The sequence below is a fragment of the Canis lupus genome, chromosome 22 (assembly GCF_011100685.1).
Source record: "Canis lupus familiaris isolate Mischka breed German Shepherd chromosome 22, alternate assembly UU_Cfam_GSD_1.0, whole genome shotgun sequence".
Lineage (NCBI taxonomy): Eukaryota > Metazoa > Chordata > Mammalia > Carnivora > Canidae > Canis > Canis lupus.
Window position 1 is genome coordinate 3,423,644 of NC_049243.1, and position 21,522 is coordinate 3,445,165.

At 35.3% G+C, this 21,522-nt stretch overlaps 1 protein-coding gene across 1 annotated transcript in view; it reads left to right on the top strand.

The window, feature by feature from the left end:
• SUCLA2 (succinate-CoA ligase ADP-forming subunit beta) overlaps positions 1 to 21,522 on the top strand; it is a 43,359-nt gene that overhangs the window by 17,776 nt on the left and 4,061 nt on the right. Inside the window, exons 4-8 of the mRNA XM_038569524.1 lie at positions 151 to 313; positions 9,173 to 9,301; positions 12,182 to 12,320; positions 16,787 to 16,948; positions 17,043 to 17,185. Of these exons, the coding sequence (XP_038425452.1) occupies positions 151 to 313; positions 9,173 to 9,301; positions 12,182 to 12,320; positions 16,787 to 16,948; positions 17,043 to 17,185 (736 nt within the window). The remainder of the gene's footprint in view (positions 1 to 150; positions 314 to 9,172; positions 9,302 to 12,181; positions 12,321 to 16,786; positions 16,949 to 17,042; positions 17,186 to 21,522) is intronic.

The following is a 21,522-nucleotide window of genomic DNA, read 5'->3' on the forward strand; positions in this document are numbered from 1 at the left end:
TTTTGCCTCTCCCCCCACTGGTGTGTTCTCTCTGTCTCAGAATAAATAAGTCTTTTTAAAAAAAATATTAAAAAAAAGATAAAATTTTGGTTGTCATGTGCTTTTGTTTTTCTGAGTTGGAGAAAGAATGAGTTCTTTTTGTTATTTCAGTCCAGAAGAAGCAAAAGCTGTTTCCTCACAAATGATTGGGAAAAAGTTGTTTACGAAGCAAACGGGAGAAAAGGGGAGAATATGCAATCAAGTGTTGGTTTGTGAGCGAAGATACCCCCGGAGAGAATACTACTTTGCAATAACAATGGAAAGGTCATTTCAAGTGAGTAATTGTAGGCATGATACCTTTAGGATGATTTTATTACATTCAATTTCAAAAGTTGGTTATTTCTATTTGGGAAGGATTTAAAAGGTATGACCCATAATCTTATTTGTGTATATCATGAGCACAGTATTTTTGTGTTATTTTTAAAAAAAAACCCAGCATAGTTAATGTTACAACATTTAATGTATAGTACTGTAAATAAAGCTGTAGACAAAACCTTGCTGAGATAGAATCCATAGGACTTCTAAAATTTTTAATTTACTAACAGCTGCTTAAATCCTTTGGATTCATCTCTAGATTCCATTGACTAGAGAAAATAATTTCTAGCAGAGTAAAATCTGACAGAGTTTCTGAACCCATTAAAAGAATGTGTTTCCATGGCTTCATTGTCTTCTTTTTCAACCTCTTGGTGTTTTGTTTGTTTGTTTGTTTATTTTTTTAGTTTGGGGTTTATTTTATTGTATGATTTGTTATTTGGCAAGTTGAAGGATGACATTCAGTAGCAGACAGTATGATTTTAAGAAGCATAATCCTACCTCTGCTTTCCTCTCTTTATGCAACCTAAAATGCTAGCATTTAATGTATCAGATGAAGAGGAAGTCCTTTCATAAACCTCTTGGCATGGAGACAGCATTGATAATCATTTTATACTATCATTATCTGGCTTTTTGTTTTGTTTTTTTAAAGATTTTATTTATTTGGCAGAGAGAGAGAACATAAGCAGGGGGAGAAGAAGAGGGAGAAGCAGGCTCCCTGTTGAGCAGAGAGCCAGATAGGTTCCATCCCAGGACTCTCAGATCTTGACCTGAGCTAAAGGCCGATGCTTAACACAATTATCTTGCTTTTTGAGTGCGTTGGTTAATTTAATGGGCTGAATCTTTGTGGTATCTACTTTGATTTTTGAGGCAACTTGACTGTGTATTTGGAAGTCCTAGTAAGGATTTGATGTAAATTAAACAATTACACAATTAGTAATACAACAAAAATTTTAAGATAATGAAAATAGATTTCTTATATAGAACAGCTTTTTCAAAAAATGTTAATATCTATATTGTGATTTTTCCCCCTACAGTTAATTACATTTCTAGTAATGTTTGAGGGATATTATAAAGTGTCTTTTGGAACTTAATTTTTATAAGAAAGTATTTCTTAAAGTTTAACACTAGATGGTAGTAAAAACCCACTTAGGATGTAGGGTAAAAGACATTGTTTTATTTATAAGCGATGCCTTTACCATTATAGGCTTCTCTTTGTGGTAGAATTTAGTTTTATAAGTTACTTTAGAGATCTTGTGACAGGGATGCCTGGGTGGCTCAGAGGTTGAGCGTCTGCCTTCGGCTCAGGGCCGGATCCCAGGGAGCGGATTAAGTCCCATATTGAGCTCCTTGCCGGGAGCCTGCTTCTCCCTCTGCCTGTGTCTCTGCCTCTCTCTCTCTCCCTCTGTCTCTCCTGAATAAATAAATAAAATCTTAAAAAAAAAAAAATCTCATGACAAAAACCTTATATATTACATATATTTACAAAAACTATATTTTTACAAATTCACTTATTTTCCTTATACTTTGCATTGAGGTTGTATATCAGCATTTTTCATTTTGTTATTGTGTTTTTATTTTTTGTTATAGAGAGTCCTATAATACTACACAGAGTACCTCATTTTGATTGGAGTAAATACAGCAAACTGAACTATGTTATTAAAGATAGGGATATAACACAATGAATATCTTATTAAAAATAAAATGACCAATGAGAGAAGAGCCATGACCAAATGCATTAGGGAAAAGGGTCAGAATTGAGTTCATTTTAAGGACTTGAGTTTTTAGAGAACTCTTTGAGTCTCTTTTGAGAAAAAAATGTTTTTATTTCACATTGCATAGTTGTAATAATTCAGAGTAAAAATTTGATAGTACCACTGGGGAGCCTGGATGGCTCAGTCAGTTAAGCATCTGACTTTGCTTGGCTCAGGTCATGATCTCGGGGTCCTAGGATGGAGCCCCATGTTGGGCTCTGTGCTCAACCAGGAGTCTGCTTTTCCCTCTCCTTCTCCTTCTGTCCCTCACCCCAGCTTGTGCTCTCTCTTTCAAATAAGAAAATCTTTAAAAAAAAATAAAAAAACCAGTACCAGTAAAACCATTTGGCAGATGTTCTTTGATGCTGTTGTATCACTCCAGTGTAGAGTTGGTTGGTGTTACCTTTTGGGGTATGGCAACCATCTTTTGGGACTCTATTAATAAGAAAATAATCAGCTATTTAAACTAAAAATAGAAGAACATTTTTGGTTGAATTAAAGTGTATAGAAGTCAGCTGATCATTAAACATTGCTTTTGTTCCTTTTCTGTTTTTAGGAGTATAGATAGGCTTTGCTGGTCTTCTTTAGTATGTTATATTAGGAAGCTTGGGTAGATACTTACATAGGGTTGGCATACCAAAAAATCAATTTAAGTACCTTCTCTGTTTCAGCACTTTTTAAAAATTAGATTTTTTTTTTTAATTAGATTTCTTAACATTTGCCCAGTACCTATTGAGCACTTTTGGGCTCACGCAAATCTAATTTAACAAATTACATTTGCTATCTAGTAAAACATTGCAATCTGCTGTAAATGGTGCATTTAACTATATCAAGTTTTTTACTTTGTCTGGAATAGATGTATGTGCCACAAGAATTCCAATTTTTTTCCATACTTTAATTTTTTTTTTAAAGATTTATTTATTTGAGAGAGAGAGTGTGGGGGGCAGAGGCAAGGGAGAGGGAAAGTCTTAAGTAGGCTTGAGCCCAACTTATGACCCTGAGATCACGACCTGCACTGAAACCAAGAGTGAGATGCTTAACCACCTGTGACACTCAGGCACTCAACTCTTATTATTTTTGAAAGAGATCTTTATTAAGTGGCTTATTTGTTGTATTTAAAATTCAGATCTATTTTAAGGCAAAATTTTTTTTGCAGGACCAAAGAGAAGAGGAATTTAGGTTAAGGAGGAGAAAATAGCATTATTAATTTATTTGAAATTGCAACTATTTGATGAACTTAAATTGTTCTGGATGCTTATTACTAAAATTTAAAGTTAAAACCAAATTGTTTAAACAGAAGCAGCATGCATTCAGCAGTCATGACCAAATGCAGAACTACAGTCATTTAAATGATTTATATTTACCCATGTAATCTTTCTTCTGACCAGCTGCCTACAATTTTTTTTTTTTTCTAGTTGGTTAGGGAATTAGTACAGAGAAAGGCTATTCACTTTCTTTTATATATTATTATTTAATATGTATTTTTTTTTTTTCTAGCTAAGAGCTAACTCTTGGAGACCTAATCGTTACTTCAGTGAGAATTTAATATTATCTTCTCCCCTCCTGTAGTGCTGCCTTCTATGTGGTTCTTTATCTCATTATCAACAGATAGTTTTGAAAAAGTAAAACTAAAATAAAATGTTCAAATATTTTATTTTATTTTATTTTTTATTTTATTTTATTATTTTTTTTAATTTATGATAGTCACACAGAGAGAGAGAGAGGCAGAGACACAGGCAGAGGGAGAAGCAGGCTCCATGCACCGGGAGTCCGACGTGGGATTCGATCCCGGGTCTCCAGGATCGCGCCCTGGGCCAAAGGCAGGCGCCAAACCACTGCGCCACCCAGGGATCCCAATGTTCAAATATTTTAAAAGTTTGATGGTTTCTACCTCTTTTGTTGGATAAAATTATATTTTGGGCTTATCTATAGATTAATTAACCTGTATTCTACTTCAGTATCATGATGCTAGTTGAACAGGGTCTTCTTAAATTTGAGATCTCCCCCCTTTAGATCTTTATAAAAGCTTATAATTATGAACTGCTGTGCTAGAGAGGAAATTTAAGAATACCTTTTCATTTGAAATTTATAGAGGAACTAAAAATTAGACTATAATTTCAAACATTTCTCTTTACTCTTTTGCTGTTTTTTACTCTGGCTTTACTCTTGCTGTTTTCTTGTTTTTTAGTCTTAGAAGGCACGGTGAATTCTTTTGTCTATTTATGTTATAGTGAGTTTTTTTGTTTGTGTATGTTACAGTGATTTCTGATACCAAGTACCCAGAATTGGGCCAAATGTCACAGGTTAAGGGTACAGTCTTCCACATGCCCTTTGTTCACTTCAGACACCAGCCTCGAGTTTGGGGATTCTTTTTTTTTTTTTTTTTAAAGTTTGGGGTTTCTTGGGTAACCCTTATACTTAACAGCTGGCTACAAATTTGGGGGTTCCTACTGACCTGTCAGGTTTCATAATTTGCTAGAATGAATCACAGAACTTAGGAGAGTGGTGTACTTAATGATTACTGTTTTACTATATCCAAAGGACATAAATCAGAACCAGCCAAATAAAGACATATAGGGCAAGGTCTGGGAGAGTTTCCATTTTCTTCAGGTACATGTCACTCTCCTGGGACATTGATATATGACAGTGTACAGAAAGAATACTGCCAACCACAGTACTCTCATCAAGTTTCTAGAGTTGCTTTTTCTTTTTAAAAAATTGTGGTCAAAAATATATAATAAAATTTACTATTTAAAATTTTTAAGTATGCAGTACAATAGTGTTAACTTTATGCCTGTTGTTGTATAGCAGATACCTAGAACTTTTTCATTTTGCAAAACTGAAACTATATCCATTGAGCAATTTCCCCTCTACCCCTGTTTTTTAGCTCCTGGCAGTCCCCATTCTACTTTCTGTTTTTAAGAGTTTGTTTTAGATACAGTCAAACCTCGTGGACTAGATACGTGGAATCATGCAGTATTTATCTTTTTTTGTGACTGGTTCATTTTAGTTAGTGTTATGTCTTCAAGATTCATGTTGTAGCGTGTGTCAAGATTTCTTTTTTTTTAAAGGCTGAATATATTCAGTTATATGTATGTACAGCTTTTTAAATTTATTTTTTGTCTGTTGATGAACTTTCAGGTTTCTTCCTCTTGGCTATTTTCAATAATGTTGCAGTTAACATGGGTATGCAGGTATCTACTTGAGATACTGTTTTCAGTTATTTTGGATGTATACCTAGATAAATGGGATTGCTGGATCATACGATGATATGGTATTTAATTTTCTGAACACTGTTTTCTACAGTAGCTCCACTATTTTACATTTCTACCAACAGAGTTTAGGAGTTCCGATTTCTCCATTTCTACCGGTGCTTTTTTTTTTTTTTTTTTTGTCATAATCCTTTATGGTGTGAGGAAATGTCTTTCTGTGATTTTGATTTATATTCCTCTAATGATTAATTAATAATAATGCACACCTATTCTTATACTTGTTGGCCATTTGTATATTGCAATGGACTGAGGTTTATCTCCCACCCCAATTCACATGTTGAAACCCTAACTCCTAAATACTACGTTGAATAAAGTAGCAAGAGTGCATCTTTGCCCTTTTCCTGATCTTAGAAGGTAGCTTTCAATTGTTTGCCATTGAGTATGTTGGTTGTGGTTTTTATTTATTTATTTATTTTTATTACTATTTTTTTTAATATATGGCCTTTATTATGTTGAGGTAGTTCTTTCAATTCTTAGTTTGTACAGTGTTTTTATAAAAGGATATTGAATTTTTTTCCGATGCTTACTCTGCATCAATTGAGATGATCATGTGGTTTTTGGTCTTGATTCTGTTAATGTGGTGAATTACTTTGTTTTTGGTATGTTGAACCATCCTTGCATTTCAGGAATAAATCCCATTTATTTATGATGTATAATCCTTTTAGTGTGTTACTGAAATTGATTACTAGTGTTTTGTTGAGAGTTTTTGTATCAGTATTCATCAAGGATATTGGTTAATAGTTTTCTTATAATATCTTTGTCTGATTTTGGTGTCAATAATGCTCTCACTGAATGAGTTTGGAAGTGTTCCCCCTCCTCAGTTTTTTGGAAAAGTTTGAGAAACACTGCTGTTCTTTAAATACTTGGTGGAATTCTTCAGTGATGTCCTTTGGTCTTGGCTTTTCTTTGTTGGGAGGTTTTTGACTACTGATTTGATCTCCTTGTAATATGTCTATTCAGATTTTTTTTTTTCTTTCACGACTCATTTTTGGTTGATTATATGTTTCTAGGAATTTATCCATTTCTTTTAGGCTATCCAGTTTCTGGGAGCTATGTTGGCTGCTTTCTGTAGTATTACAAGTTACAAGTAGTGCTGTCCCAAGTTGCTGAGCTCTTTTTTGTTCTGTTGTATCCCTCCCCCTCCCAAAGGTAGTTAGAGTATGCTTTTCCCAGCTGGTCCTCCAAGTCAGGTGAGACAGAAACCAGTTGCTTTGTAGCCCCCTGAAATGCAGGAATGTTGGCTGTGGGATCCACTTTCCCCTTTTCCTCCCAAGGAGGAAGCAGGGCATTGGGCTATTTCTTTTGATCTTTAGCTGTGTAAGCCTAGGGGAGGCGCTGACTTGGATGAAATGAAATTGCTTTTCTTACCTGTTTCATTGCAGTTGAACTTCAGTAACTACAATTTCCTAACTGGTTTCTGACATTCTCATAAAGAGATTTATTCTCATAGAAGGGAATAAAAATTCAGATCACATATTGTTAAGTTAGTGTTTCTATGGGAGAATTAGGTCTAGGACTTCCCATTCTACCATCTTGCTGATGCCAAAATCCAGTTTTTTTGGAGGTGCTTTATTAAGTAGACATGTTTGATTATATCATTGGCCACTTAGTTGAGCTTAATCTCCAGGCCCCCTTTCCTCCCAGAAGGGTGGGCTGATAACAATGTGGCTCAAAGCTGCAAACCTCTAATCAAAGTGTTTGTCTTTCTGTCCTGGCCTGTGGCCTACCTGAGTCATTTCCTTTGTATTAACTAGAGGCCCACCATGAGTCACTTCAGTAGCATAAACTGTCAGTGTTAGTGGAAGGGCTTTTTTTTTTCTTAAGATTTTACTTACTTATTTGACAGAGCACAAGCAGAGGGAGAGGGAGAAGCAGGCTCCCTGCTAAATAAGCAAGAAGCCCAATGCGAGGCTCAATCCCAGGACCTTGGGATCTTGACCTGCACCGAAGGCAGACATTTTAACCAACTGAGCCACTCAGGTGCTCCTATATAGTAGGTTTAAAGGTTGCTTTCCAGATGCTGGGGACAAAGGCCTGCCAAGTTCTTTATACATACATATTGAAATCTAATCACTTAATATATAAAATTTAAAGTGTTTGAAGATGTACAAGGAAATGTAAATCTCCCAGCCACACCTGTTTTCTCAGCCACTCAGTTTTTCTTCATGGAAGTTAGTACTATTTTTTAAGTCATTTTTTTCATTTAAGTAACAGTTAATTCTCTTAAAAAAGTAATAGGTTGTGTTTTTCCTCTGGCTATTGTCTTATTTTGAGGAATTGAAGTATTATTTTGTTTTCTAAACAATAACGAATACAATACTATTCCTTTGCGTTATGTCTTGAAATGAGTTTGTTACTGAAACACACTAGTTGCTGGGATAGAAAAGTGGAAATAGTAGTTTTTTGTTCTTGCTTTTTTCCCATGAAAGTCACACTTTCACCGCCCGCCCGGATTAAGAATACTATGTTCACTGTAAAAAAAATTGTGTCTGTGGGTGGAATGGTAACATAAAATAATAAAAATCTTATCATTTAACGTCTTCCCATCTTTTTTTCAGTTGGTGTGATTAGTAGCTGCACATTTAAACATACTTTATGTTGAAAAAACCCACATGATTGAGAATAGAATCTAAAGTTTTATATCAGTTTTTTCCCACATAATACTATTGAGATCATTCTTCTGTATCATTAAATAATCTTCATTAATATGATTTTACCATTTCTTTGCTTTTGCATGTTAGGATTATTTCCAGTTTTGTGAAATAAATAAACAAATCCATTAGATTATTTTGCTTTAAGGTTTTTTTCTTAGTTTATTTTAGAGGACTTAAAAGTTAATTATTTAGTATTTTTATCTTAACTTCTTATATTGGTCATGATAATAGCTAGAACTATTTTTTTTTCTTTTTTTTTTTTAGCTAGGACTATTTTAAGGTCAGTAACTTTCTTTTTTACTAACTTGCAGTAGGGCTAGAGCTTATAAAATCTTCAACTTTAATTCATTAGGCTTTTTAAATATCAATATCTTTTTTATGATTTTTAAAAACATTATTTTCTATTTTTTAAATTTATTCATTAGGGGGAGAGAGAGCACGCACACACAAGTGCGTGAGCAGGGGAGGAGGAGGGGCAGAGAGGGAGGAAGAAGCAGACTCTGCTGAGGAGGGAGTCTAATGCAGGACTCAATTCCAGGACCCTGGAATCATGACCTGAACTGAAGGCAGATGCTTAACCATCTGAACCACCCAGGTGCCCTAAAAGAATTCTTTAAATAATACTTTAATTGTCCTTCAGTTCTTAAGAAAAACACACAGGTTATATTTTATATATATGTATTTATATTAACTTATTTGATATAAGTTTTATATATATTTTTAATGTTTTTCCCCTCACAGGTAAGATACTGTCTTCCTCTACGTTTTTATTTCTTTTCCATTCGTTTTTTTTTTTTTTTTAAAGATTTTATATATTTATTCATGAGAGACACAGAGAGAGAGAGAGAGAGAGAGAGACAGAGACACAGGCAGAGGGAGAAGCAGGCTCCCTGTGGGGAGCCCCATATGGAACTCCATCCCGGGACTCCAGGATCCTGCCCCGGGCCACTCAACCGCTGAGCCACCCAGGTGTCCCTCTTTTCCATTATTTCAAATGAACACTTACGTAGAGGGAGTATGCAGGAGGTATAAGGAGAAAATCTTGAGGAAATTTAAAAATAGGATTGGGGAATGATAGTCTGATACTGTGCGTAAGTAGGTTTTAACATTTTATCGATGGATCCTGTATTTATCTTGCTAGGGTCCTGTATTAATAGGAAGTTCTCAAGGTGGAGTCAACATTGAAGATGTTGCTGCTGAGACTCCTGAGGCCATAGTTAAAGAACCTATTGATATTGTAGAAGGCATCAAGAAAGAACAAGCTGTCCGGGTATGTTATATTCTGAAAAATTTTTATCTAGCTTTATTGCATAATTGTAATACTTTAAAAAAAAGAAAGAGAATTAACTTTGAATAAGTGAAGTGATTGATGAAACTTTTTAAAAAATTTTTGAAAAAAAAATTTTTTTTTGAGTGTCAAGGCATGTTAATATCTTGTTTGAAATTGAAAATTTTAGAAGTATCTACAATATTTCCTTTTTCTTTCCATAAATATTTCAGTATTTGTCTTTAAAAGGTAAGGATTCTTTTAAAATGGCCACTATACCATTGTTACACCTAGTAAAATTGATAATAACTCTTTAATATCTTTACTTACTTACCCAGTCATTCACATTCCTTTCTCAAGTTTTTCATTTTTTTTCTTTTATAATTTGTTTGAGTTGGGATCCATATAGGGTCCTTCATTGTTTGTGGTTATTTTCTCATAGGTCTTTTTCTAATTTATAGGTTTTCTTTCCCTTACTCTCTTTGTCCTTTTTCTTTCATTTCTTGAAGACACTGGGATGATTATACTTTATAATTTATCATAGTCTGAATTTTACATCCCCATGGTAGCATTTAATATGTTCCAGCCTCTCCTTTATTTCCTGTAAATTGTATGGAATGGTAGGGACACTGTCTTATACATCCCTGTGATAGATCAGTGATTTTATTTTTGGGGGCGGTTTATGGACTTTAGTGTCTGCACATACACAATAAATTTTGCCCACAATTTAACTAGTTTTCTGTGTGCTTCTTCCTCCCTCCTCTATCCACCCACCCTACTCTCCTCCCCCAACTCCCCTCCAAAAAAAACCAACCGTGAAGTTTAATACCATGGCCTGTGAGAGTTGTTTGGGAAGGTTGGTAAAACTGCAATTGAATTAAGTTGTTTAGTTTGGATATGAAAGATAAGTGACCCATTTTAAAAGAAAAGTTTCAATATTAAAGTTTGAAAGAAATTAGCATCTATTAGTGGAAACTATGTCAAAATAAGCTTAGGATATTGAAGTACAGTAGAGCAGGAATTTTTGACCGGCACAGAGGTTTAAAGGAGATAGAGAAGTTACTTTGGTAATGTCATTTAGGCAAGAGAATGGTATAAATCTTTAAAGGGGACAGAGATTTGATTCATTAGGTAATTATGTAAGAATGATGACTGGACAGTTAAATTTAGATAAGAAAGAATACTTGATTTACAAGAATACTTGAAGACATAATCTACTAAGGTTATAGCTTTTTTTTTAAAAAATTTATTTATTCATGATAGACAGAGACACAGAGGGAGAAGCAGGCTCCCTGTGGGGAGCCTGATGTGGGACTTGGTCCTGGGACCCTGGGATCATGCCCTGAGCAAAGGCAGACACTCAACCACTGAGGCATCCATGTGCCCCTAAGATTTTTGAGTGATGAATAGAAATAGTTACCTAGCACAGCATTCAACAAATTAATGTCATTTTGGGTTGATCAGCATTCTATTGTAATTCTCACATGTTTAGATCTAAATGGTGGATTATGACCTAGTGAAAATCTTTCTTAATGAAATAATATATTATTTATTATTTATAATTTCTCATTTATTTCTTATTCTTTATTTGAAATAAGTCTTAGGGATCCCTGGGTGGCGCAGCGGTTTGGCACCTGCCTTTGGCCCAGGGCACGATCCTGGAGACCCGGGATCGAATCCCACGTCGGGTTCCCAGTGCATGGAGCCTGCTTCTCCCTCTGCCTGTGTCTCTGTGCCTCTCTCTCTCTGTGACTATCATAAATAAATAAAAATTAAAAAAAAAATGAAATAAGTCTTAACTGAAAATGATATTTCTTAGCCTTTTATTGGCAGTATTTGACTTTTTATAAAAATCATATTCACCCTTAAAGAATTTATGATTTTCTGTAATTGAAATTCAAATGTATTGCAGCCTTAGATAGCAGTTGGAAAAGAGTAAAACCTCCTCCATAGGGTTTTTGAGCAGTGACAGCAGTTAGAATAAACATATAAACATGTAGCTTCTCGTACCCGTGGTTCAGAATTGCTTATGCAACTTCAAAAATTATGGATGGCTTGGCTTGTTCCACTGTAGAACTTGTGAACTAGAACTGCTGTGTTGGGACCTTGGGATATGTAATTAAAAAAAAAATCTCTTCAAGTATATCTAGCTAGGAATCTGCTCAAGACTAAATGCTTCTATTAGATTGGAAGCTTAAGTATATACATCATTTGGTCTTTGCTTGTATTAGGTATTCAGTAGGTTTTTGAATAAATGCAGTTATACTGGTCCTCACTGCTTGGTAGATACTCTTCATAAATTACATAAAACACAAAATTGGGTGATTTAGTATTTTTGCTATCATTTGGACAATGGTGATTATCAGTCCACCTTTTATACATTGTTTTAATAAAATATAAGCCTCTTATTTCAGTTTAGATTGCCATAAGGCTAGAGACAGTATGGAATAAGCTTTGGAACTAGAATCTAGGCAAATGGCGGGTCACTTGACCTCTCACTTGTAAAATGGGCATACTACTTGCCATGTGAGAATTTTGAATAAAAAGTTTTGCTTAGGGGCACTTGAATGGCCCAGTTGGTTCCCGAGATTGAGCCCCACGTCAGAGTCCCTGCTTACCAGCAAGTCTGCTTCTTCCTCTGCCTCTGCCCCTCCCCTCCACTTGTGCACATGTGTGCACGTGCTCTCTTAAATAAACATCTTTAGGAAAAGTTCTGTGTAACCGTTTAGTAATAGTAGTTGCTATTTCAGTCATTCATGTTTGACTACAAATGATTCATGCTTATCAATTTAATGATAAACTGTAAGTTTTTATATTTACAAGTATTTAGTGTTGATTGGTTATATGTAACATACCTACAATAAAGAGACAAATTGATTTCAGCTTGCACAGAAGATGGGATTTCCATCTAATATTGTGGACTCTGCGGCAGAAAATATGGTCAAGCTTTACAACCTTTTCCTGAAATATGATGCAACTATGGTAGAAATAAATCCAATGGTAGAGGATTCAGATGGAACTGGTAAGGTATCTTTTTAAATCAAATATTGATGATGTATTTATCTGTCAATCATATGTTACACTAAGGAAGTTGAATTCATAAGGGAGTGAGCTCATTCCTATGTAGAAACTTATTTACTATAAGTAGAATGAATGTGAACAAGTATTAAAGATGCCTATTAAAACAGACACATTAAATATATATTTTTATACACATAGGGTAATAAAAGCTTCACTGTATAATATAGGGGCTATAGCCCCATGGAGCAATTAAAATTAGTTAAAATGATATGTGATTAAAATGTTCCGCAGTCGAACTAGTTGCATTTCAACTGCTCAGTAGCTGCATGCAGTTACCACATTAGACAGCACACATAGAGAATATCGCCATCATTGCAGAAAGCTCTTTTGGGCAGTGCTGATTAGAGAGTATCCAGTGTGGTAGTGAGTAAATGGCTGTAGTTTTGGGAATTAGCCATCTGAGTGTCTCACAAGTTTCAGACTTTAAAGTCATCATGAATCTTTATTATGTAAAAGGTAGACTCTGATAGTTGAGTCCTTTTATATTTTTATCCACTGGAGAGGTAAGATTAGCTTTTCTTTTCTTTTGCATGTGTTTAAAGATTCTTAATTATCACACCTTCCATGCATAGTTATTTTAAAAATCTAAGTTGCATTATTGCAGCCTAGATTTTTCTTGATAACTTGTATTAACTACTTTTATTACTGTAATTTATTGGATTTGGTTTCAAGTCCCTTTGGACATTTTACTCTTAAGCATTTGTAGATCACCTTTCATTTTTACACTTCTGATTAGTTATATTCTTTATTATAGAAATTGATTTTTGGTTGGTCATTTATATGGTTATATAACAAATGAGTACTCTTATGATCATATGGGTAGTTTATAAAACTGAAAAATTAAAATTTTTAGAAAGAGTAAAGACATATTTTAAGAATGCAGTGTTCAATGAGGAAGAATTATTTGTATAAAACAGGTATTTCTTTTTTCCCCTTTATGTAATGCTAACATTGAAAGCAAGATTCCTGAATTATTTTCCTCTGTGAAATCCTGCAGCTATATTCTCTTGCTAAGAGAATGTCTTTGTTTTCTTAAAAACCATTTTTTTCCCTTTATATTTAGTTTCTCTTTTCTTTGTAGGCATTTCTATATGTATATATTTTTAAAATATTTTATTTATTTATTCATGAGAGACACAGAGTGCGAGGCAGAGACATAGGCAGAGGTAGAAGCAGGCTCCACGCAAAGAGCCTGATGTGGGACTCAATCCTAAGATCCCGGGATCATGCCCTGAGCCGAGGGCAGAGGCTCATCCGATGAGCCACCCAGGCGTCCCGCATTTCTATATATTAGAAGGATTTTTTTGTTTCTAATTAATGGCATTGTATATTTATTTTAGAAAATTTGCACCAAGAACTATAGGTAGGTTGGGAAAAAACTCCTATAACCTCATCACCTAACACCATTGTAATATTTTAGTAGTTCATTTCAGTCAGTTCTGTAATTGAGATAATATTGTCTATTCAGTTTGTATTTTTCCCTTTTTAAATTTAAAACTACATAATAGAATCTTTAGATGTTAAATATTTTTCAATTTTTAGAAGCCTGCACATTATTTGTATATAAATCTCTGAAGTCTTGATTATCTTTCATGTAGATTCTTAGAGGTAGAATTTTTGGGTCAAAGAGGAATAATATTGTAACATATGTTTGATTATTGGGTCAGATAATAACATTTTGAGATATATATATATATATATTTTTTTTTTTTTTTTTAAATTTTTATTCATGATAGTCAGAGAGAGAGAGAGAGAGAGAGGCAGAGACACAGGCAGAGGGAGAAACAGGCTCCATGCAGGGAGCCCAACATGGGACTTGATCCCAGGTCCCCAGGATCATGGCCCAGGCTGAAGGCAGCGCTAAACCGCTGAGCCACCCAGGCTGCCCTCTTTGATTATTTGTGATGTGAAGTTTTCACATTTATTGGGCAGACATTTTCCTCCATAGACTGCACATTTTCTGTTGATGTCCTTTGGTAATCGTGTTAGTTTCCTGTGGTTTCTGTAACAAGTTACTACAAACTAGGTGGCTTAAAATAACAGGTACTTTCTCTCAGAGCTTTAGAAGCCAGAAATCCAAAATGAGTGTCACACAGGTTCAAGGCGCTCCCTCTAGAGGTTCTAAGGAGCCTTCATTCCTTGCCTTTTGTAACTTCTTGCGGCATTTTGTCATCTGTGGCCATCTGGTTCTAGTCTCTGCCTCTCTGGTCACATTGCCTCTTTCTCTTCTGTGTGTATCTAATCTCCCTCTGCTTGTCTTTTATAAAGATACTTGTGATGTAAAGATACTTGGGCCCTTTGAGATAACCCAGGATAATCTCCTTCCAAGATCCTTATTTTAATTACATCTCTGAACATTTTAACGTATAAGGTAACATTCACAGGTTCTTAAGTGTTAGGATCTGTGTATCTTTGGGTGGCTGTTATTCAGCCTATTATAGTACTCAAAGGAAACATGGATAGTTTTTCTTAGTAATTTGATAAGGTCTTTATTTTTTGAAAATTTGTTTACATGATTTGAAGAATATTTTTATTGGACACAGAAGTCTAGCTTGACATATCTTTTCTCATCACTTAAAATACTTTCTCCTGGCCCATTCTCCTTCCACTGTCACATGTTAGATAACTTCATGCTGTCTAACAGGTCACTGTTTTTTTCAGATTGGGTAGCTTCCAGATTCATTGATCCATCTCCAGCAAATATGTTGTTAAGCATAAGCATATCTATTGAATTTTTCACTTTACGTATTATACCTTTTAGTTCTAGATTTTCTATTTGGCTCCTTTTCATAGTTTTATTTCCTCAAAGTTACCTATCTTGTCTTTTATTATGGCCATATTTTCCTTTAAATCCTTAAATATATTTAAAACAACTTTCATTTTTTTTAAAAGATTTATTTATTTATTCATTTCAGTTCAATGCTTTGTGTAAAATAAATATGGCAAATAGTTCTAGGGTCTAGAGATAATTCTCTATTCAGAGAGTGGTAAAATAGATTTTTTTAAAAGATTTTGTTTATTTATTCATGAGAGACAGAGAGAGAGAGAGGCAGAGACACAGACAGGGAGAAGCAGCCTCCATGCAGGAAGCCTGACGTGGAACTTGATCCCAGGTCTCCAGGATCACACCCTGGGCTGCAGGCCGCGCTAAACCGCTGTGCCACTGGGGCTGCCCTAAAACAACTTTCAGAGTCCTTTGGTTCCAAATCTGGGTTGTGTTGGGTTTGGTTTTTCTTGATGCTTTTTCTCTATATGGGTGGTCATATTTTCCTGTTTTTCTTTTACCCATCTAGTGATTTTTAGTTGTGCACGGGATATTTTGGGAGAGATGGAATTCTTTTGTGTTTCTCAGAAAGAGTGTTGATTTTTGTTATTAGTAGTTAACTGGACTTCAAATTCTATCTCTTGTGTTGAGCAGCTTGTGTTGAGGCGGAAATTGCTCAGTTCTTTCAGCCTTTTATCATGGACAGCAAGGAGATTGTTGCAGTTATATTGGAATGAGGAAGAGATAATGCTATGAAAGATGAAGTTGGGAGAGATGACCTTCATATTAGCCATTTAGGTAGAATGCTGGGGTTAAAACCTGATGAGAGTTAGGGGGGATGGTGGGAGAAAAAATTTGTACAATGAGTTTAGGCAAAGAAGTTGGCATATATAAATATTTTAGGTTTTGTGGGCTACGTATGGTCTTAGTTCCTGCTTCTTTTCTTCATATCCCTGTTCTTCTCTTTCTACTTTTTCCCTTCTTTCTTCTTCACGACCCATTCAAAATACATAAAAATGTGAAACCCGTTCTTAGCTCACAGGCAATACAAAATAGGCATAGGCTGAATCTGGCCCCTGGTTTAAATGGACCATTCATTCAGGAATTTTTGCTGTATATGAAGAGAAGAGTAAGGGGGAAGAAGTGGCAAAATATTTTTTTCTTTCTTTTTTAAGATGAGAGAAATAACAGCATTTTGGCAAATTGTTGGGATTTAGCCAATAGAAAAGGGGCCAGTTGATAATGCAGAAAAGATAGAATTGTTAGAACAATGTCCTTAAGTAGGTAAGAAGAGGCACTGGGGTCCAGGGTGCAAGTGAAGGGGTTAGCTAGGTGCATGGCTGGTTATATTTTGGTAATTTTAAAACAAATTTGAAGTGTTTTTGAAGGTTTTTTTTCCCCCTCTTTTATCAGTTATCATCTGCCTAGGATGGACATAGAACTAGTAGCTTTGATGGAACAGTTTTAATTCCCAAATATTCTTTTTTAATAACAATTTGGATACATAAAAATTTGTGAGCATAAATTGAAATACTTTCAATAAGTAACAAAACCGTTTTCCCCTAAATTAAGAACATTTGATTATTGGATTGTTTATTGTGTCTGTTTTGAAATTAAGATCACTTTCTTTTTTTCCTTCAAAGTGCTGTGCATGGATGCAAAGATCAATTTTGATTCTAATTCAGCTTATCGCCAGAAGAAAATCTTTGACTTACAGGACTGGACCCAAGAAGATGAAAGGGAGAAAGGTGCAGCTAAGGCAAATCTCAACTACATTGGCCTTGATGGAAATATAGGCTGTCTAGGTACCCTGTGTTGCTATGTTAAATTTGGATTGGCTGAGCTTAATTTATTTTCTTCGTGTTTGTTGTTTATGTAAATCATTTTCCCTCTTGACAGTAAATGGTGCTGGTTTGGCTATGGCCACAATGGATATAATAAAGCTTCATGGAGGGACTCCAGCAAACTTTCTTGATGTTGGTGGTGGTGCCACAGTCCATCAAGTAACAGAAGCATTTAAACTTATCACTTCAGATAAAAAGGTAAGGGCAGAGCTTATGTTTTAGAATTTGAATGATGAGAAGCAACTTACTTGATTAGTAGATGTGGTCATTATAGTAGTAGAGCATTAAAATTCAGAAGACCTAATTAGTTTGGAAAAAGTTGCTGAAATCAATGCAATAAAATTAACTAGAAAAAGATAAAATTTCTCACAGTAATTTGGAAAACAAGATGAAAATATATTAGATGGTATTAGGTAATACTGTAAATGGTAGTGATCAGGAATGGGAGCCATTCCTGTGGAAAACTGCTGGAGATGTTACTTGATCACAAGAGCCCAGAAATCTGGAAAATCTATAAAGCTACAAGGAAGAGAATTAAAATTACCTTTAAGTCTATCCAGAGAGAATTTTTGTTACTATTGATCATTTTTTTTAACTTGTTAATGCTTGTATATTTCACACACACACACACACACACACACACACACACACACACACATTCCCTGTCTTTCTCTCTCTCCTTCTGTTTGCATATATATCTTTATAGAAACAAACTTATTAAGATATAATTACATGCCATAAAGATATGGCATAAGATATAATTCCCATCCATAAATACTTAATCTTTCAAAATCACATACTTTGAGTTTTTTGGCTAGCATATCTTGAAACACTTTTTGCATTCACTGAGGTGTTCTTCTAAAACACTCATTTTAATGTTTGCATAAATCTTTCACATATTGATAGGCCATAAATTAGAACTATGATTTTATATGTAATTATCAGAATACAAGGGATGTGAAACATCATGATCCAAAAGATACACAGATTATCAATCATTTTTTAAAGAAGTGTATCTATATGTGGCCATTGTCGGTTTTGTAAGACTAAAGGAAAAAAAGGATAGTGGCTTCTGTGGAACTAGTTTTACTGAATTTAGAACTGAGAATTGCTCATTGGTAAAGATCGTTTCTTTCTGTTCTTTCTTTTCTTCCCTTTCTTTCCTTTCGTAACCTCTTCTCTTCTCTTCTCTTCTCTTCTCTTCTCTTCTCTTCTCTTCTCTTCTCTTCTCTTCTCTCTTCTCTCTTCTCTCTTCTCTCTTCTCTCTTCTCTCTTCTCTCTTTTTTTTCCCTCTTCCCATGGCTGGCATAGTATTCAGTGCATACAGAGGTCATTAATAAGTATTTACCATTGATGATGCTGACAATGTACATTTTTACTTATGGTGTTAGACTCTAGAATTGTTTTTAAAAAATCTATTTTAGGGATGCCTGGGTAGCTCAGTGGTTGAGACTCTCTGCCTTTGGCTCAGGTTGTGATCCTGGGGTTCTAGGATCGAGTCCTGCATGGGGCTTCCCAAAGGGAGCCTGCTTCTCCCTGCCTGTGTCTCTGCCTCTCTCTGTGTGTCTCTCATGAATAAATAAATAAAATCTTAAAAAAAAATCTATTTTACTACTCTCTGAACCTAGAGAATTATCTCTAGACCCTAGAATCATTTGCCATATTTATTTTACACAAAGCATTGAACTGAAATGAGAAATAAAAGTGCTTTATTTTCCTTGTTTAATAACTATTCAAAAAATAAGTCTTATTGGAATTATATTTTTATAGCTTCCTTTGGCATAAACTCTAAAAGAGTATAAAAGAGTTTTTTCATACTTATATATATATTTATATAAATAATTACTAATTATTTAACTGTTGAGTACTTACTAAGGAACTAGAATTCTAATTATTTTTTTAAGTATGACTTTTAAGTCTAGGTACAAGAGTGGAGAAAAGCAATGAAGAGTTCCAGTATTGTGGACTGTCAGGAAGGGCATTAGAATTGGAAACAGGCCCGGAATCCAGGGAGACAATGTGGATAGCATTGAAGTAGCTGTATACTTATTATGTCTCCGTGTGTTGGACACTGTACTTGGATTTGAGAATACATGGTTACTTTGCTCAAGGCATTTATAGTCTGACTGGGGTGATAAACTGAGTATAGTGCTTGGAAGAACAGAAGTCAGAGCTGGTAACTAGTAGGAGAATCAGGGAGTCCTTCACTGCATGAATGATCCCTTGAGTTGTCTTGAGAAATTGAATAAATTAGGCAAGAGGAAGAAAATATACAAAGGCATATAGAGTTCAAAAAAGACGATTATGTTTATGGGATAGTAAGATGCTTATGTGTGAGAATACAGCATTATTGGAATGAATGATTAATGTTGTCAAATGGAGACCACATTGTAAAGATCTCTGTATCTGTAGTTAGGACATTTGGATTTTAACTCCCTTACCCTAGTCCATACATGGCATATATGTAAATATGTCCCCTACTTTTTTGTTTATTTTTTTACATTTTTTAAAAGAAGGTAACTCTGCTAGTAGAGGATGCAATGGAGAGTAGGGAGGCACTGCCAGGAGAGATAATTTGGTTGTTACACCTGCTTATTAAAAAATATGAAGAGGTCTGACAAAGGTAGTGTCAGTAAGAATAAAGCAAAGAACCCTAATTTAGAGGCATTTCTGAGATAGAATCATTAAATTCATTTTTTCCCTTTTTTGTTGGAGGGCCGTGGGGAAGGGTTTGTTAGATTAACATTAGGACTTTTGGTTGGGGACAATCATTGGGTGGAGATGCTTTTTGTACAGTCAGAGGGAAAGTAGAGAAATGGATATTTCTGAATGAATATGTTAAGTTTGGAGTGTGGTGACTGTATCTAGCAGGCGATTATAAGGTTACTGTACTTCCTATAATAGTTGTATATATATGAGAGTCCTTGGTGCTTTGAGAAAAGTTGAAGTGTTAGGAGTTGGTAAGATGACCCATGTGAGTGAGATGAGAAAACCAAGAATGGGTTTCTGAAGGATTGAATAGAGGAGGAAGACACCATAAAAGAACAAATTGACAGGTGCAGATCCAGAGAGAACGATGACATCCAAGGCCAAGGTGGAGAATTTTGAAAAGTAAGGGATGGGCTGCAGTGTCCATCTATAGGAGTGATCATGTAGAGTAAGGACTGAAATAATGATTGGGAACCCTACCAAGAGTAGGGAAGAAGGGGGCAGAGACCAGCTTGTAATGGCTTGAACTGTCATCAGGAATTGAGGCAGTGGATCTAGGAGGGATTACCCTTTGAGGGTTTTTTTTTTTCCTTTCCTTTTCCTTTTCCTTTTCCCTTTCCTTTCCTTTCCTTTTTCTTTTTTTTTCTTTTTTCTTTCTTTTCTTTCTTCTTCTTTTCCGTTTTATTTATTAATTTGAGAGAGAGAAAAGAGAGCATGAGCAGGGAGGAGGCGCAGAGGGAGAGGGAGAAGCAGATTCTCTGGAGTGTGGAGCCTGATGCTAGGCTGAATCCCAGGACCCAGGGATCATGCTGTGAGCCAGAGGCAGGTAACTGAGCCACCCAGGTGCCCCTAGGGTACTTTTTCTGAAGGCACAGGAGGACCTAGAATTAGCAGTTGAATGGAGGTAGGGTTGAGGAGAGCTGTTTAGTGTGTATTTCCTTGCTTGTTTGTTTAGAAGACCAAGAATATGAGCTGTTTGTAGTTGGAGAGAGAAGGGATTTTAGGAGTGAAGACTTGGAGGAAATACAATACAGTAATGAGGTGGTGAGATTAGTTTTAGAGAGGAGGTTAACTCCTTCCTTGAGATATCATTGGGGAAAGGAAGATCGATCTCATGCTAAAAATTAGAGCTTGAAGTCAGATAGGAGTCTTATGAAGAAAGTGAGAGCTATGAGGCAGATTATTAAAGGAAGGATTGTTTTCCTTGAATGAGTAAACTGATCGGCTGGAATCATCCAAGTGTGTATTATTTGAAGGAATGGCAGAGGCAGACTGGTCTTGAGAGGAATGGATATGGGGAAATTAAGCATGTAGGTAGCAGTATCCTTGTGCTCAGCCACAGGTTCCAGGCTCTGTAGTGAAGAAAGCCAGATCTGCTGAGAGCTGAGAGTCTTGGAGATTAGAACAAGGTTGAGAGACTAGAGGCTTTTAAGAGGAAAAGACTGGGTTTGATGGAGTTAAAAGTGAGAGGTGTTACAGACAAAAGGAGAGGAGGTTAAGCAGAGAGTGGGATTTATACACTCAATATTCTAGAAATCTTCATTTGGTCATCAAGGATTTAGCCTTGGTGTCATTATTTGAAATGAACTGGAGGTAAAAGTAACATGGTAGTGATCCAGTGATTTTAAGGCTGGAGTGTTAGATGATGTCTGTGGTACATATTGAAGCTATCCGGAATGCGGTGGGAGGGAAGAAGAGAGGAAGGTGTCAAGGTCACTATGAGATCTAGTCTATTTCTTAATTTTTTTTAAAGATCTAGAAATAATATTTGTAAGGATAAGGAATGCATAGTATAGTTTGGTGTGTTTCAACCTTTTTAATGTCAA